This window comes from Arachis ipaensis, chromosome B3, assembly GCF_059453495.1.
Source record: "Arachis ipaensis isolate K30076 ecotype BB chromosome B3, ASM5945349v1, whole genome shotgun sequence".
Taxonomy (NCBI): Eukaryota; Viridiplantae; Streptophyta; class Magnoliopsida; order Fabales; family Fabaceae; genus Arachis; species Arachis ipaensis.
Genome location: NC_142438.1, coordinates 114,497,746 through 114,517,562, shown reverse-complemented (window position 1 = coordinate 114,517,562; position 19,817 = coordinate 114,497,746). Strand labels below are relative to the sequence as shown.

The 19,817-nt window shown below is 36.3% G+C and overlaps 1 protein-coding gene across 1 annotated transcript; it reads right to left on the bottom strand.

The window, feature by feature from the left end:
- Positions 1–2,870: 2,870 nt before the first annotated feature.
- LOC107616213 (uncharacterized) lies at positions 2,871–4,237 on the bottom strand. The gene is made up of 2 exons (XM_088507376.1): positions 3,898–4,237; positions 2,871–3,694 (listed from the first exon to the last, which is right to left on the bottom strand). Exons 1-2 carry the CDS (start codon positions 4,235–4,237, stop codon positions 2,871–2,873), a joined length of 1,164 nt encoding a protein of 387 aa, XP_088363502.1.
- Between the last annotated feature and the right edge of the window lie 15,580 nt (positions 4,238–19,817).

Sequence of the window (19,817 nt, the reverse complement as noted above, 5' to 3'; positions counted from 1 at the left end):
TAATAATAATAATAATAATAATAATAATAATAATAATAATAATAATAATAATAATAATAATAATAATAATAATAGAGGCTGATTTACTGTGTAAGGTTAATTAATTTTTGTTATAAGGTAATGAATATGATTGAAAGATTTTTGTATAACAGATTTAATGTGTATGTTTGAAATACAATTATGCTGGGAATTAGTTATAATGGACATGTTAAGGATAATTGTGTTTTTGAATAATATAGTTATATTATACTTGTTCTTATAACGGAAATGTGATATTGTAGGCTTCAAGGATGTTGATGTGTGATCATTTACACCCGCCGGATCCATACAACCAAATTGTTGAGTCACAGTTACGCGAGACTGGATTTTATTATGTATCCCAAATTGGAGTTATTAAAGGTCAGTCAGCAATGATCAATGCTCTGATTGAGAGATGGCGGCCCGAGACTCACACTTTTCATTTTCCGGTTGGTGAGTGTGCCGTGATCTTGGAGGATGTGGCAGTAATTCTCGGTCTGCCGACAAATGGTCTTCCGGTTACAGGTCCGACCATGAGTAGCTTTGAGGCATTGGAAGCCGAGTGCTTGCACCAATTTGGAATTGCACCGAGGAAGACGGACTGTAGAGGGAGCTTTATAAAATTAAAGTGGTTTAGGGGTTTGAAAGATCGTATAGTGTTGAATGATGATGTGCACATGCAGATGTATGTAAAGTGTCACATAATGTTATTATTTGGGACAATTCTGTTTGCAGATAAGTCGGGTGCAGTGGTGCACTGGAAATTTTTACCTTTGCTCCGCAACTTCGGTGGGATCATACAGTTTAGTTAGGGTTCAGCATGCCTGGCACACTTGTATAGATCATTGTGTAGGGCAACTCGTGTCGACTATAAGGAGATGGATGGTCCACTGACACTGTTGGTCACTTGGGCTTGGATCCGGCTACCATTTCTAGCGCCGATTCCGGGCAATCCCCGAGTGTTTCCAATTGCAAACAGGTAATTTTGATTAAAGTATGCATTGAAAGAATTGATAGAAATTGTATTTTGTTTAGGGTAAGATAAGTTAACTAATGGATTGTCCGTCGGCAGGTGGCATAACTGGGACCGTCAAAACTATGCCTACCGATATAAAATGCTTGCACACTACAGGAGGTTATTGGATGATCTACAAGAAGGATAGGTATTTTGTAAAATACAAGTACCTTATGTAACTTGTTAAGTGAATTAATTGTTGTGTAATCATCTGACTGGTTCGATGTGTCCAGTTTGTTTGACAGGCTTATGGCATTAGAGACATCGACCCAGACATAATTCCTTTAGCCATCCGTCATAATTCGGTTATCTGGAGTGCCACAGTGCCACTTATATCTTTTGAATGCATTGAGTGGCATGCAACTGATAGAGTCAGGAGGCAATTTGGATGGACACAGGGTGTTCCTAATCAAGAGCGGGATCTAGGTGCATCACACGGCGAAGTTCTAACTGGGCCTAAGAATCAAGATTGGGCCGATACCCACTCTCTTTGGGTGATGCAATGGACCAATCGGTATAATTACACTCTCTCTGATGACTTGGAGCATTTACATTATCCATTGGAAATTTACATGCATTGGTACCGAGAAGCATTTAGTGACCACTTGCAATTGTCGAACCTTGTATTTGAAGAGAATCCAGAAGGTCCTCCACCACCACCGTCACCGGAACCGCCACAACAGGGGGTTGAGTATTTTGCACCATATGTTCCTGACACGCATCCGTCTAATTATTACTCAGCGTCAGTCCCAGCACATCAATAGTATTGGGGTGGTCCATAGTTTGAGTATGGAGAGCAACTTTCATTCAGTCAGCTGCTTGGTTTCATGGCATCGGGGTCGCACCACTCACATTCAGGTAATTATGTTGACATTCCCACCGACCATCAAGCACATTTGGGTGGTATTACTCCAGCTAGGAGGTCATTAGATCTGAGATCTCGGGTTCGCACTTCATCTGAAAATTCTGGTGCCAGAATGTCTGTTGACTCAAGCAGAAGTGCTGAAGCGGCGGGAGGGATCATACAGAGTGGAAACCCTAGACGTATTCCGATGACTCTGATTCATGAGAGTAATAGAGCAGTTCATGATGAGACTGATAACTACCTAGTAGACCATCCAGAGGATGCGGATGAGGATGAGGATGAGGATGAGGATGAGGGTGATGATGAGGATGACGATGCTGCTGACGAGGATCCAGTGCCTAGTGCAGGTAAAATAAACTGTTAGTAATGATTTAGGGCTTGATTATGAATTTCTATTAGTAGCTTCATGGTGAACTTGTATTTGTATTTGTATTTGTATTACACAATGAACTTGTATTTGTATTTGTTTTGTTTTCATAGATACAGCCACAAGTGAAAAAGGTAAAGGTTACAACCTTAGAGCTGATCCTCCACGTCGGAGTGAAAATCGGTATACACCATCCGCTTTTAACAAGATTGCAAAGAAGTGCAGAAAGTTATACAAAGATATGAAGTGGGCACCGAGGAAGTGAAGTTGTAACTATTTAATTATTAAGAATGTTAATTAGGTTCTTACTACTATTTAAGAAATAATTTGTATTATTTACTTATTGAGTATGTTAACTAGGTAGTTATTGTTGACTATGTTAATTTGGTTATTAGTATTTACTTATTGAGTATGTTAACTATGAGTATGTTAACTAGGTTGTTATTACTTTTTGCCTATTGAATATGTTAATTACGCTGTTATGACTATTTTTCTATCGAGTATGTTAATCAGGTTTGAAATGAATACAAGCACCAGTTGGTAAATTCAAATGTCTACGTCGTACACAAATGTAAATTCAAACGAAATGTAAAAAAAGGTAACTACTACTCTTCGGCTGGACCTGCACTCGATCCACCACTTTGACGACATCTACTGCGACTATGGCCCTCAGCACCGCATTGCTTGCATCGCATCGAGCGACGTAATATACGAGTGTCCATCTCATTCAAGAAGCGGGTCATCTTCGGCCGACCTTTGGCTACCCGTCTGAGGAACGGGTTTCCAACGAATCTAGGTCCATGATAAGCAGGCCACATTACCGGATTTCCCAGTGGTCTAAACCTAGCCCTGTATACTCTTCGAACTTGGTCCATCTTGTAAACGTCATTAATGTACACTTGCCAATCCAACCTCTGATTTGCACAACACGCGAACACGTGTCGACACGGAATTCGGTTAACCTGGAATTCACCACAGTCGCACCGATGGTGGCGTAGGTCAACTGCATACTCAACCCCACTAGGCATCTCACATACTTTGAAGACTTCATTTTCTCTATCAAAACAGCTAACCTGTATGTTACCTGATGCTCGTTGATTTGCATGCAGCTTGGTTGTCACCATCTCAGAGAACACAAGTCCAGCATTGATTCGGGCTTCAGCCTCGGCTTTTTTCCTAGTGAACAACTCATTCAGTCTGTAAAATGTAGCCTTAACAAGTGCAGTGACTGGGAGATTGCGTGCACCCTTTAAGACGGAGTTGATACATTCCACAAGATTGGTGGTCATATGACCCCATCGGTAACCACCATCAAATGCCAAAGCATACTGCTCACGAGGGATCCGATCAAGCCAGTTGGTGTAAGCCTCACCCCGTTCTTTTAATCGTTCATAGCGCATTTGGTACTCCCTGATCGTCCTCGAGTATCCTATGAAAAACATTCAGTCAACTATGAACACCATTCTATTTGATCGTACTTACAATAAATTCAAAGTTCATTCTATTCAAACTTACAAATGTTGACGATAAGCTTCTGCAAGTAAGGTACCTTAAACTTCCTCAAGAAGTTGGACTCAATATGCCGGATACAAAACATATGGAAAGCTCTAGGAGGAGACCACGCCCCATTACTTCGTTCAATAGCTAACCTAATCGAATCGTGTCGATCAGAGATAAGTCCCACACCATCATGTGTCACCACATGTTGACGCAAGTTGCTCAGAAAAAAGTACCATGCATCAGAAGTCTCTCCCTCCACTATGGCAAATGCAATAGGCACGATGTTGTTATTACCATCTTGTGAGACTGCAACCAATAAACAACCCTTGTATTTTCCATACAAATGAGTCCCGTCCACCTGCACCACTGGCTTGCAGTGTCTGAAGGCCCTTATACAGGGGTAATAACTCCAGAAGACTCTATGTAGAACACGTATATCAGGAACCAAATCATCCCCCTGGTAAGCAGGCATTGTTTCAAAGTGAACCACTGCTGATGGCTCTTTGTGGCACATGGCCTCAAACCATATGGGCAAAGCTTCATACGATGCTTCCCAACTTCCGAAAATTGATTCGACCGTCTACTGCTTTGCTAACCAAGCCTTGTGATAACTGATGGTGTAGTTAAACTTTGACTGGACATCAGCAATTACTGATTTCACCTTTATAGACGGGTCAACCTCTACCAACGGCTTTATTACTTCTGCAACTGTCTTGGAATCCAGCTTTGAATGGTCTTGAGAAATAGTAGACCTGGTACAAGTGTGACTTCCATTGTACCTCCTTATCTCCCAACAGTACTTCTTCTGCATTTTGGTTACCCTGATCAACCAGTCACAACCATTCCCATATTCTGTACATTTGGCATAGAATGTCGTCGGTTCCGACTCATATACCCGATAGTCCACACCTCTCCGGATGGTATAATCTTTCATTGCCTTGATTACTGCCTCCCTTGAACTGAATTCCATCCCCACTGTGAACTCACCATCCGCCACAATAGGAGGCGCTGCATACATCAAAAGTAATAAATGCTTCATTATGTACTCAGTAAGAAGTCTTTTATTACAACTCAATTAATAAACACACTTTACTATGTAAGATCGTTATAGTCTTATTTTTCACTATTCCAGCTACGTAAAGAACAACTGAATATCATTCACAACAAAGAATTATTAATTAATAAAAAAATCGAACGCTATGGTCACAAATGCCTAGTCACATATCACATACATTACTCATCCGACTTATTGATCTGCTACTTCAGAGTTTCACATAGCTACCTAGGTTTACGCACCTGCATTCATATATTGCGGAAACTCCGGTGCGTGCATAGCCTCCAAATCCAACGACCGCATGAAAAAAGGCTCCTGAAACGGATGCGAGTTTGCTAGTGCATTTGCAACTTCCGCCACATCTGCATTCATGGTGCCGCCAGCTTCATCTTCGTCTTCACCTGGACTGACGATCTCATAGTTACTTTCAAATTCATTTTCACTTTCACTATTATAATCTTCCAATTCAATGTTACGGTCCGCTTCAGATTGCTCAAACTCAATATATAACTCGATGCACGACATTCGGTGGCAATTTTCCATGTACATTGAAAATATTTCATGCATACTCGCTTCGTCCGTCACGTACTTAGTCTGAAATTAAACAAACCCACCAAACACAGGTAAAGGATACCTATACAAAATACACGATACTCTCTTACATATTTGAGAATCTATCTTCTCACAAATCACACCTTTCAATTCCTCAAATGACAATGTGAACGGAATAACATCTAATGGATTTTCACACACAAATTGAACTCCCTCATATGTTTGCAATAAGATTTGTCCATAATAATAAATCTTCAATACAACTCTATCATCCATAACACTACACGTACTTGACTATTCTCAACCTCACAGAAATTTCTTTTACAAAAATGAAGGAGAAGAATCAGAGAAGAGAAGAGAAGAGGATGAACATTAGCTGAGACCGGCGAGGAAGAAATGGGGGCTTCTGTGAACTCACCATCCGATTGGTGCACCCCGGATTAAAATAAAATTTTTTGCCTCCAGTAATCGGTCCCACCGATTACTGCACTCTTCAGCTAACGTCTTTTTCCACCCAGAAATCGGTGGCACCGATTTCATGCTCCTCAAACTCTCCCTCACACAAATCGGTGGGACCGATTTGTGTTACTTTCTCTCTGCTTGAAATCGGTGGGTCCGATTTCTTCCTCCCAAAATTCTAAAAAAGCAACACCGTCATAACAGTGTAAATCACCCGTAATGATCATATCCCAGCATAACTCACACCCCAAATCATATCCAAAAAAATCAGCCACTATATGAAGTTCTATCTATCAATAAAGTTATTTACACGGCCTCAAGTTAAATATATTATTCTACTACCCATATATAATCCCAACATGAATGTGAGCACTCAGATAAAAAAAAATATTTAAAAATGTTTGAATTTAACTTTATCTTATGGCCTAAATTTTAAGCATCCATTTTTATTCAGCCCAAATATATGGACGTTCACTTAACTGATCCATTAATAATAGCCAAAATTTATTATATATGAATAAATTATAATTATTTATAATAAATGCTAACAATGTTAGTTTTATCATGAAATAAATAAAAATATTGTAATACCCGGTCTAATCAAAATTTAGTAAATAATAAGTTAAATAGGAGCGAATATGGTTGGAAGATTTGGCAATCGGAATTTGATAATTTAAATATGATATTTGGATTCAGTGAATTTTTCCGAGTCGGAAAATATAGTTTTCTGCGTAAAAGTGCGCAGTGGAATTTTGACCGGCAGTACCGGCTGAGATCTGTCTGGTACTACAACTGAGGAAATTGATTATGGGTAAATAAGATTAAGAAATGAGGAATTATAATTAGGGAAGGTAGAAATATTTAAAGTGCGATTTAGAGCGCTAATCTTAAAGGTTTTGGCCCAAAATTGGGCCAATGGGCAAAAATAAGTGAACCGGGCCTAAGTGGGCCCAAGACCCAACATATATAAACATTAGTTGTGAGCATTTCAGCTCATTTTACCCTAAAAAGAAGGGTTGGGGCGCTGATTTGAGAAGAGAGAAGAGAAGAGAGAAAACCTAACTCTCTTTGATCTTCAAACCACCATAACTTGAGCTACGGAGCTCCGATTGACGAGCCGTTTGCGGCCACGCGTTGCTCTTCTCATCCTCTACAATTCTATCTAAGTTTGGTGGTGAGTATTTTATTCATCTCTGCCCAGTTTTCGAAATTCTCCACTGTTACACGTTTTTGGGTAGTTAGTGTTGAAATCTTGTGATTTTGGGTGTTTAGGGATACTCCAACATGGATTCTAAGTGGGTTCTATCCCTACTTCATATGGGCTGAGGTAAGAAGTGCTCAAACCCTTGTGATTTGTCATTTTTATGAGCCCTAGGTTGATGTATGTATGTGACATTGGTTATGTTAGTGTATTTGGTGATGTTGGTGCACAATTGGGAGATTAGTATTGCTTGAGGAGCTTTGGTAAGGCTTGGAGCTAAGGTTGGTGAAGAATTCCAAAGAAGAGGCTCAATTGGTTTGGCTACAAGAGGTACGGTTTAAGTTTCATTTAAATACCGTGTGTTGTGATGAGAATTCCTAGGCTAGATGCCCCTTGGATTAAGTTTGGATTGTGTAAATGGTTGGTGCTAATATGCATAGTTGATATGTAATGTGAATTAATGATTGGGTTGAGAATTGTGTGACCTTGTATGCTTGGTGTATTGAGAATTTGATGTACTGGGTAATAAGTATTGATTTGTGGTTTATGCATTTAAATTGTGAAAATTGGGCCGGAGGCCGTGAATTTTGGGCCGGAGGCCGGAAAGAGGTAAGAAAGGTAAGTCGATGTGTGCATTGTATGATGGCACAAGTGATTGGATGAATTTCAGATAATGAATATATGAATGATTAGGTTGGTTATTGAATAATAAGGTTTGAGAAGTTGAAGTGTGGAATTTGGTAATTTTGGGTGAAATTATGTAGACGAGATATGTTTGGTTCGGTTAAGATATATTATGTGATCATATATGTGATTATGATTATTGATGCCTTGATGGTATGATGATGCATTAGAGATATGTATGTTGTGATATATGCTTGGGGAATGATTAAGGTTGATTTGTGGGTGAAATCACGTAATAGTGAGTATGATATTGATTACGTATAATGATGATTGATTGGAAATGGTATTATTGGAAATTGGGATGAGGAAGGATGTATGACATGATATTGTGTTTGTCCTTTAGCCATTTGATTGAGAAGTGTTAAAATGATTAGATGTGGTTTTGGGAATTTTTGGTAAAGTGTCAATGTGTGAGTTGAGGATGGCTTGATGTGGATTTTGGTACATTTTGATTGATTTCAAAAAGGGTTGAAATTGGCATGTTTTGGTTGATTTTGAAAAGATTTGAAAATGGCTTGTTTTGAAAATGGCACCTAGTGGTTTTGTATGAAAACATGGTTTTTGGGCATACTTTGACGGGACATAACTTGGACTACAGATCTCTGTTTTGTGCCAAATCTATTTAGAAATGAAATTGGATCCGGGATGTCCATGCCGTTTGAAGAACGGGTGAAAAATGATTTAAAATGAGAAAGTTATGTCCGTCGGAAGATTGGGGGTTGAATCTGTAATTTCTGCAGCTTTTAACTTAGAAAATTTTTAGCTGAATGACCCTCCACGCGTAGGCGCACTTGGCGCGTACGCGTCGTTCTTCAAGAAGGCACTATCCACGCGTGCGCGTGGTGTGCGCGGGCGCGTCGATGCGCTGCACCAAATGCCCAGCTATTTTCCCGAGAGTTGTGCCAGAGTTGTGCCAGTTTTGTGCCTGGGGCACAAGAGCACCCACGCGTACGCGTGGCTGACGCTTGCGCGTCGTTTGGCTATTTTTCAACCCGCGCGTATGACGCTTGCGCGTAAAGTGCGCGTACGCGTGGCCCTGTTTTCATGCCAAAGTTGATTTTTGAGTTTTAAAAGCCAAATCTCATACTTCTAAGCCTCCGATCTCACCTCTTATGTATTAAATCATTCTGATATGCCTAGCAATGAGCTAGGGGATGTGGTAACTTGCGAGTGAAGCAAGGGAAAAAGTTATGATCAATGATGATCAAAGATGATTATATGAGATATGGAGGATGACGGTGGAAGTACCGTGTATGCCATGAGCCGGAGGGCTATATTTATTGATAAATGGCCCGTTCTTGATTGGACCATGATCCGGATGGCTGAGTTATTGCCGGGTTACGGCAAAGCCATTATTGTTTATGGCTGAGTATAAATGCATATATGATTAATGAATGAATATGTTAAATGGATAATAATGAAAAAATATTGAAATGTGATGTGCGACCCCGGGTAGTAGGCAGTGGCGTTGTCCACTTGCTCCGGGTATGAGACGGGAAAGGAGGATTATGATAAACAAGTTTAATCGTGGGGTTTTGAATAAATGTGTATTTGTGATACCTGGGTAGTAGCAAGGGTCGTGGTTCGTCCCGCTTGCTCCGGGTCATTGTCTGAGGATTGATAATAATGAAGGGTGATTATGAATAAATGTTTATTTGTGATACTTGGGTAGTAGCAAGGGTTGTGGTTCGTCCCACTTGCTCCAAGTTAATGTTTGAGATTTGGTAACAATGAATGTTGATAATATGAATTGAGATTGAATGAATATATGTTTGAGATGCCTGGGCAGTAGCAAGGGTTGTGGTTCGTCCCACTTGCTCCGGGCCAATGCTTGAGATACCTGGGTAGTAGCAAGGGTTGTGGTTCGTCCCACTTGCTCCAGGTCAGAGATTGCGACGCCTGGGTAGTAGCGGCAGTAGTGGTGAATCCACTCGCTCCAGGTTGAGCTTTTAGACACCCGCCTGGGTAGTAGCCGCAGTAGTGATTATTTCACTGGCTCTGGGTTGAGCGGGCAGTAGCAAGGGGGTTGTAGCTCAAACCTACTTGCTCCGCAAGGGGTGTTTCTGTCCAATGGTTAGCTACCAGGACATGTCGGGTTGGCTATATAACCGACAGATGATATCATCAGCCATAGGGCAGGCATTCATCATTTGCATATGTTTGAATTGTTTGGGTTTGCCATTTGTCTTGGATTTCTACATCATATATGCCATGTTACCTGACTATATGCTACTTGTTCTACTTGTATCATGTTTGTGTATTACCTGCTTGTATTGCTTGTGTTTGTACAACTGAGAGGCCCCTCATGCTGGTGTCGGTGGGTGTGAGGGCTGTTCTTGATGGGATGAATTGATGATGCGATTGCATGATGATGTATTAATATAGAACTGCTGAGGCAGAACAACTGGTGATGGTTTTGCTTATGATTCTGAGTCTGATTCGTGGAAGAGTCAGCGAGTTGGGAAACATGTGAAACATGAATTGAATTTAGCACTCCCTTATGACAGTTGCCTATTCATGGATTAGCGAGAACCTAGGATGAATAATTGGTGAAGAAGTTTAGGATGCTTAGTGAGTTTTTGTTGCAGTACATTGAATTTATTTGGCACTTTTACCGTACTGGGAACCCATGGGCCCGGGGTTCTCATTCCGTATATATCTCTTATTTTTCAGATACAGGTCCAGATGCTCAGAAGTGAGTTGTGGGTCGTCTGAGAGACGGCGAAGATCTTTATTTCCTCTACTTTGTGTTTTGATTAGAATCTCTCCACCTTTGTTTTGGAAAGTTTATATTATGTATTGAACTCTTTGAATTTGCCTATAGAGGCTCTCATGTTTCCTTCGGGAGAGATTAGGATATACTGTTGTCAACTAATTTCATAATGTACTCTAGCCGACCTAAACTTCGCGGGTCGCGACTAGTAGCTATTTACTTATGTTATATATATCTATCTGTTATCTATCTCTTAATCTCCTCTACGCCTTGTCCGTATATTGTTTTCGGCTTCACGGTTTATCTTTTGTTGTCGAAACGTGAGAGATATGTCTTCGCGATTTTATTTCTACTCTTTTCAGGCTTCTCGATTAATACTCCTTTCGAAATTACCTATATTTATTTATTAAAAATCCACCTGAGAGTCGTACCACCGTAATATCATTGACTTATGACTCGAGCATAAGGATTTGAATATTAGGGTGTTACAAATATCACTTTATATATAATCTAATTGAAAGATACAGAAATTTTCTACTCGAAGTTTTCTTGCATTCTAATATCTACCATGATTTGTAGGTTGCCATGCAATCTCAAATACTTATGGTTTCCAATAAGAAAAAAAATCATACTTTTGTAAAATTGTTTCCTACCATTTTACTATTTAGATCATTAATTGTGTTCAACGATAATGTCAACTACGGTTGGTCTACCATATCGTATAGTATATAATAAATAATAATAAATATAATAATAATTCCCTTTTTTCGGCAAATATGAAACATTATAGTGTCGTTTATATTTAGTCCACACTCATGCAATACAATTACAATTGTTTGAAGCCTGTATAAGGTACGCTTCTTCATTAATTGGAATTTATATATTAAGTGCATGTCAGTTATTAAAAGCTCAGTGTCTTATTATACTGTAAATTTTGGAAGGCATGGATACATCTTCATGTATCATCCTCCCTCTTCATTATTTATTTGTAAGGAAACTTTCTCTTAGCTATGAAATATTGGTTGGTTTTTGTTTATTTTATTATTGATATCATCTGACATTTGTATTTTTGAAAAAAATTATAATATAATGATTATCAATTATGAATTAGGATTGTGTTGTTCTACCTCAAGTACAAGCTTGATTTGTCTTCCCAGTTGTTGTTTGTGGATTGTTTTGGCAAGCAATTTGTGCTCTTTATTAGAGAAGAAATGAATTCTGGAGTGATCTATCATGGAATTAACGATATCATTGCTCAGTATCAACTCATGAATGAAGGCTATGTACTTGCAATCTACTGTGGCCATAATTTGTTTGGATTTTTGATTGATAGAAATTCACATAACCTTCCACATCGTTGCATGATTTCTCCTTATTTGAATAAAATCTTATGTGAGGCACAGCATCGTCACAACCTTAAATGTTGCTCACATCCTGGAGTATATGCATTTGGGGTCATGTGTGAAATATCAATTTTTTTTCATATCAAGTTAGTCAATTTTTCTATGATGGTCTTCAGTTTTCGTGTTTATTCAATGTACCATACAAAAACATCAGTAGTATTTCATGCTCAAGGGAAGTAGGTTTTGAGTCCCAACAAACTCAAATATTTGAACTATGTAAACCAAACATTGAAAAATATCATTCATTCAATGGAACCTACTCTAACATTGCTTCAGATAGCACTCCCTTGGTATTGGAACGGATCATAACTCCATATCAGGCAAGACAATATGTGCTGGTATGTTGCGTCCAAAATTGCTTTGTCTATCATGCTATGCAAATAAGTTTTCTTCTCTCAGAGGACATATCAGCATGTATTATGAAGAAAATTTTTACATTGTTTAAATGGTTTTATATTATTTGATTATTTTATTCTTGGTACATGGAATAGTGTATAGTTTATTACTTTTCTTTTTTTGCCAGATCTTACCAATTGAGTTTATTGAAGCAGCCTTTTCATGGAGGCCTGCTACTTAAAAGATCATCGATGACATACATTCCTCCTTCAAAGTTAAACTGAAGCATAAATCCTCCCACCCAAGGGAGTTTTATTTTGGATGAGGAAGGCGCTTTTTTGCTATGGAACACAAGTTATGTGTTGGTAATATTCTCAAGATCAAAGTAAACCCAGATGATCCATTAAATGTGTTTTTCCGTGTCCATCCATCTTAGGCATATCATATTTTGTGAAATCATGTTGTGATTGTTCAGTTTTCCTCAAAATTTCTGTTCTTTTGACTCTTTTGTTGTCATTTATACATGACATATTCTACATTCATGTAAATAAATCCATTTTTGGAGTGTTGTGTATATTTAATTTATTATTGGACTAATCTATTTTGTTTATATCAATGTTTATCTAATATCTTCATATATCTTATATAATATAATTGGTGTATTTATTTCAAAGCTTTCATTGTAAATTTGGTGGATTTATTTCAAAGCTTTCATTTATATCATCTGTTTGTTATATATATATATATATATATATGCATTTGTCGTTTTGTAACTCTTAATGTAATTATACAGCTTTTTGTTGGTTATAATCCAATTTTATACGATTTTAAGTTGCACCCCCTCATAACTTAGCTGGTTTATTTGATTGTATTGATTCATTTAGTTGCTCAGTTCACCAAAATTGACTATTTGACCAAGTCAAATATTAATCTGTATAGTCTAATCCAAGCCACCTGTATGGATCATATCTTTCTACCTATGCATCCTAATACTTATAACTTCAAGGGTGTGATGTACTAACATGGCTCATGTAATTAATTATATAAATAAACAATGTTTTATTCAATGGAGGAATGATCATATATTTGAGATGGAACAAAATTTTATGTATGTTTCGTGTGTGTATATATATAAGTTTAAATAATCCAATTTTCAAGACTTATATATTGTTGCTACCCACCTCAAATTAACTTATTAGTTCATGAACTAAATATATTAATGCATATGTTAACCATATATAAAATTTATTATCATATAATGTAATATAGAGTATCATAATTTATGTTAAACTCCTATTTCCATAACTTTTAATTGACATTTCATCGATGGATTTAGGAATTTCAATATGGCGTGCTATAATTTATGTAATAGATATTTTTAAAAGTTTTTAATTCCATTTTTCATTTCATAAAAATAATTAACATATAGTTATTTGAATTAGTTTTTCAAATGATTTATTAATCAATATATGTATAAAAAATATTATAATTTTTTTAAATAAATATAAAGAATATTATATAAAAACTAATTTGAAAGGTTAAAAGACTTGAGCGTGTTTAATCATAAAATTATCACATATCTTATTAACTAAAATTAATTCTTTTAAAAATTTAGAAAAATGTAGATATAAATTATAATTTATTAATTATTTGAGAGACACAATACTCTTGTAGAATACAACATATAGTATACGACAATAAATTTTTTTTAACAACGTAAATTTAGAAAAAAATGAATATTTCTTACAAGAAACCAATGTTTAGAGTACACAATGTGATTACCAAAATATAATTCCATAAGTCATTAATAATATTCTATGTAATAATATAAATACTACATATGTTAATATAAAAAAACACACTACAAGAAAAAGTATTTTTTTCGATGTAAAAAATCGACGGCTATCTCTCCTGTCGATATTTTTCGATAGCTTGCTGTTGATATTTTAAAGAAAGATAATTAAAAATAAAACAATAAAATTGACAGCTTGGTCGTTGATTTTTTTATAATGCATTAACCCTTTTCCTAATATCGTCACATTGTCGACGAACTAGGAGTTGAAAATGCTTTTATTTTAAAATCGACGAACATGACATCTATTTTATTATTTAAATTATCGACAACGTTTACTGTCAATAATTTTGAACGGTCTAGATTGCATTCTAAAATCAAGTAAACAGTGTAGATTTAATGTATAAAATAGACGTTTAGAGTGTTGGTTTTTTAAAATTAAAATCGACGAATTTGCTATCGATTTTTATTACTAAAAATAAAGCCCCGCGTCCACTTCCTGCTCCAAAGTTCAGAAACACGATTTCCTCACTAACTCCCAAATTCACACCATTTTCATCACTAACCCCCAAATTCACACCATTTTCAACTGTCATTTGTTGCTACCGTCATCGTTCCATCACGGTTGCGCCGCCATCGCTCCTCTTGCTTACACCGCTGTCGCGCTCTGTTCCTATCGTGCCGGCCGTCGCTCCGCTGCTACCGTGCCGCCGTCTCTCCTTCTCTTTGTTGCCGCCCTCGCTCCTCCTACTTTGGTCCTTCTCCACTCTCTCTCAATCGAGCAAAGCCACTTCAATTATCATTACTATTTCAAGAATTTAGGACTAATGCTACTTAGAAATTTATTAACATACATGCATTTGGGAATACCTAATTGTTATATGAACATGCTGTGTGTACAAAATCAATATACATAGTTTCAGTTTGTGATTTTCTCACTAGAAAATAAGAATTTATTTGTACCAAATATTTATACAAATAGTGTTAAATTTCATTAGATGTATAATTATGTAAGGTGGAAAAAAGTGGGAAAAATTTTGATTGATATATACCATTTATATGAATATATGGCTTTGTTTTGTACTAATTAACTAGTACCTGACTCAAATATAGTTATAATTTCACATTTTTATTTTTGACACACCATATCAAATTACCAAACTCTATCCTGTTATTGTTATCTTTCTTGCCTATCTTTTGTTTAGTTATAAAAAATTTCTGTAATTGCTACCATAGGTTCACCAAGCATCTATCAAGAGAGAGATTATATCATTACTAGATCATCCTTTTCTTCCAACATTGTACACTTCATTTGAGGTAACTTTTCTTCTTCTTTTTTTGTGTGTATAAATGTCATGGCTCCTTTTTAAAATCTAGAAACCTTCAGTGCTATAAACATGTCACTTGAACTTTGGATGAATCTATTGAAAAACATGACAAAACGTATGATAAAGTCCATTAAGTATTACATACAAAATTACATAAAGAATATTTTAATGAGTATAATTGACATAGGATCCTTCCAAAGTGGTAGGGAGTAGTTAGTTTATAAGCTTTTATTTAACACTTTCCCATCTTCATCGTTCTATCCATCTCGCATGGTCTACGATCAGAACCATCTACTTCATTCACTTGATAGTAGAGTAGAAAGGTGGTCTATAGTGGAGGATCGAACGACTAGCATGATACACACATTAGGCTGTTAATTAATGGTCCTAATGTTTCCTTTGTCTTTACAAACTTCCACCTATATATGTTTGATTACTGACTTTTATGCCGGGAGAGAGTTGTTTGCATTGCTCGATAAGCAACCTATGCAAATTTTCAAAGAGGATTCAGCAAGGTACTTTTTGTTTCCATTTTTCACTATTTGGTTACTAGTATTGGTTATTATGATGATTATTATGATCTAATTACGAGTAATTCCTAATTACTCCTATATTAACCGTGTTCCTCAATCGGTTACATGGAGATGAAGATATACTAATCATATAACAAATCAAGCTATAGCTTGGGAGGCCTAATTACAGCTACTAAATCATTATACTCACTTCACCTAATTATATAATCTTTCTAAACATTATTAAAGATATATGTCTATGTTTATTATAAATTTATATTGTAGACCCTTCTATATGATGGTAACTTCTATCATATCTTTAGAAGAGAGAATAACACTACAGCCTGTAGGTTTTTTCAAATAATATTTTTAAAAATATTTTCATTTTTGTTTACTCAATTTAAAATTGTTTATGCCTCTTTTTAAAAATAATAGATATTATTCTTCTTTAATTTAATTTCTTTCCATTGTTTATTATTTAAAAATGTGCCAGTTCCTCCTTGGCCAACTTCTAATTCTATGTGAAAAATAAATATTATTGTTGCTGCCTTCATGTGATTTCCAGTTTATTTATTTTTGTTATTGTTTTTACTCTTTTGTAAAGCAGTAGTGAAGATTGAGGTAAAATAAGGTAGGAGGATAGTAAGTAGTAACCAATGTATTTTGCTTTCCTTTGTTATTCAATAGTTTTTTGTTTAGAGGTTACTAATCAAAATTTAACTTGGTGAATTATCTTCCACATACATGTGTAAAACTTGAATAATTAATAAATAATTAACTCATAAATTAATATTTATTCTAGAAAATTAAATTTTATAGTTTAATGAGATAGAGCTAATTAAAAGAAGAATTTTGACACTAATTTTAAAGAATTTGGTCCAAGATTGGGCTGAACAGACCAAACCGAATGAATCGGGCTCGTATTGGGCCCAAGGCCCAACACAATCACCAAATAAATGAAGTGCTCAGCTCTTCCTTCCCCAAATAAGAGGGGAAACACGCTGAATATACAAGGAAGGAGGAAAGAACAAAAGCAAACAAACACCAAACCCTTGGCTTAATTTCAAATCCACATAACTTTTTATTCGGAGCTTCGATTGCCACACCGTTTAAGGCCACGTAACCGCAGCATCGAGGTCTATAAAGCCCAATTATTGATTAGGTATGAAAACCACATTTCTAGTTTCTGCTATCTCTTCTCAAATTCAAAAATTTAGTGTTTGGGATTTTGAGATTTTAATGTGTTAGGGATCAATCTAACTTGAGAAGATTATTAAGTTGTGATCCTATGATATAGGGAGAAGGTAAGAACCCTAACCCTCTTGTGAATTTTTGAAATTTTGAGTTTAGGGATTAATTATAGTGATATATGTGGTTTAGATTGAATATTGCTGGTGTAAAATCAAATTGGAGATCGAACTTGTGAAATTGGAACTCATTTGAAGAGAATGGAAGTTTGAGATCAATTTTGGAAGCTAGGATTCATTGGTGAGGGGCTGTGGTTGATAGCTTGTCGTGCGGTGAATGCTTAAGGTGTTCCGGGTTTATCGAAGAATCGGCCAAGATATGATTTCGATTTCTCATAACTAAAATATAATGTGTCATGAAAACTTAGGCTGGGTAACCGTAAGATAGGATTGAAATGTTGATGTTGTTGAGATCGATATTTGTTGGTATTTAAGAGGATGTTGTTGGCAAAATAATGGTTTGTGTTTTGGGTGATTGGTGATGCATGTTGATGGTTGATTAGTGATATGAATGAGGATGGTATTGGTGAAATAATGATGTTTGAGTGATTAATGATACATGTTGATAATTATGTATGTAGTTGTTTTGGATATGAATTATTGTGTTAATTGATTATAATTATGAATTTAGAGCGTTGTGGAGTGCTTTAATATGTTGGAGGCATAGATTGGCTGGTTTGGTGTAGTTGTGGTAAGGTTGGGTAAGTTATAAGGGTTTTGGATTGGAAAAGTTTGGGAAAATTGAGAAGTTAACTTTTGGTAAAAATATGATTTTTAACAAACTTCGGCGGTTCATAACTTGAGCCTCGAATTCTGGATTTGAATGAAATTTATTTCAAATTAAAGATATTTTCAATAGCTTTAAAGTGGTATAAAATTTGAGGAAAATGAAATTTTGTAGAGGAAGTTATGGACGCCGAAAAACAGGTGTAGAAAACTGATTTTTGTTGAGTTGCAAAATTTTGAAAATACTGGTGTGTGTGCACACGCACACTGCTGTGCGCACACGCACACTGCTATGCGCACGCACCAGGCAGAGTGTGAGTTTTAGCTCCTGCGCATACACGATGGGCATGCGCACGCACAACCTGGGAATTTGGCAAGTGTGCGCACGCACACTACGGTGCATACGCACACACATGGGAAGGCTTGCTATTGCCTGCATACGCATACCCTTATGTGTACGCACACTTTTAAAAGATTGAGTGGAGTGTGCGCAGTACACTACCTTGTTTTTCCAAACATCTTGTTTTCCACTAATTGACTTCCCGAAAAGCTTGTTACCCTCTGAAACTACTATTTTGAATAAAATTCACTATTTCTACACTATTGACCATTATCCTGATTTTTCCCAAACTCCTAAAAACTCTATTTAAAACCTGATAGGTGGTTATTGGATAGTGGAGTGTTGATATGATTATGGAAAGAAGATATCTTGTTGGTGAAGAAAAAGGTAAAGTGGATGATAATGAATAAGGAAGGGTTATGATATTATATATATGCTGTGATTGATGGCTAAATACATGATACATAATGATATGGTGATTGATGATTGAACTGAGAAGGAATAATGAATGTATATTTGAGATACTTGGGAAGTAGCAAGGATGGTGGTTCATCCCGCTTGCTTCAAGTCAAGGCTTGACATTTGATAATAATGATTATTGTTTTAGATTGAATGAATGTGTGTTTGAGATACCTGGGCAGTAGCAAGGATGGTGGTTCGTCTTGTAAACCCCGTAAAATTAGCAAATAATTAATCAATAAATTAAATTTTAATAAAAGAAATTAAAAATATGAATTTTGTAGTTTTATGAGATAGAGCTAATTAAAATAAGAATTTTGACACTAATTTTAAAGAATTTAGCCCAAGATTAGGCCAAACGGGCCGAATCGGTCGAACTGGGCTCAAACCAGGCCTGTAGGCCCAACCAACCCACCTAACTTAAATGAGCTTTAGCTCATTCTCTCTCCCTTTGCATGCATAAATGCTGAAAGTTCAGCAAGAAAAGGGGGAAGAACACCTTCCATTTGCAAACCCTCACTCAAACATTTGATTCCACATAACTTTTCACTCCGAGCTCCGATCGCCGCATCGTTTGCAACCACGCATCCGTAGTGACAAGCTCTACAAAGCCAAGTACATTATGAGGTGAGAAAATCACATTTTTAGTTCCTATTCTCTCTTCTTTAGTTTGAAAATGTCATGATTTGGGATTTTAAGATTTTGGTTAATTTGATGTTTTAGGATCAAATTGACTTGAGAAATTAGTGGGCTTTTGCTAAATTGAGGCACATATAAGGTAAGGATCATCAACCCTAGTCAATTCCTTGTTTATATATGTTTGGATATTGGAGATTGGTATATAAATGTGGTAATGTGAATTAGGTGGTGTATGTATAAGAATTGGAGCATAATTGTGTAATTGGGAGCTTGGCTTAGGTCTTGGTTGCTGAATTTTGGTGTTGAAGGCTTGAAATCTTGCCTAAGTGGGTTGTCTTGGGTTATACGAGGAAATCGGTGAAGGTATGGTTTATATTTCTCATATTTAATATATAATGTCTTGTGAAAACTTAGGCTAGATGACCTTAGGATAGGTGTGAATGCATGAGTATGTTGATTGTTTAGTGCCTTGATGGTGATTGTTGAACTAGGTTGAGTATTGGTTTGTTGTTTGATATTAAGGATGGAAACAAATTGCTAAATGATAATTTAATGATGATTGACAAAGTGTTAAGAAAGAATATGTGTATATAATGAATTATTGATG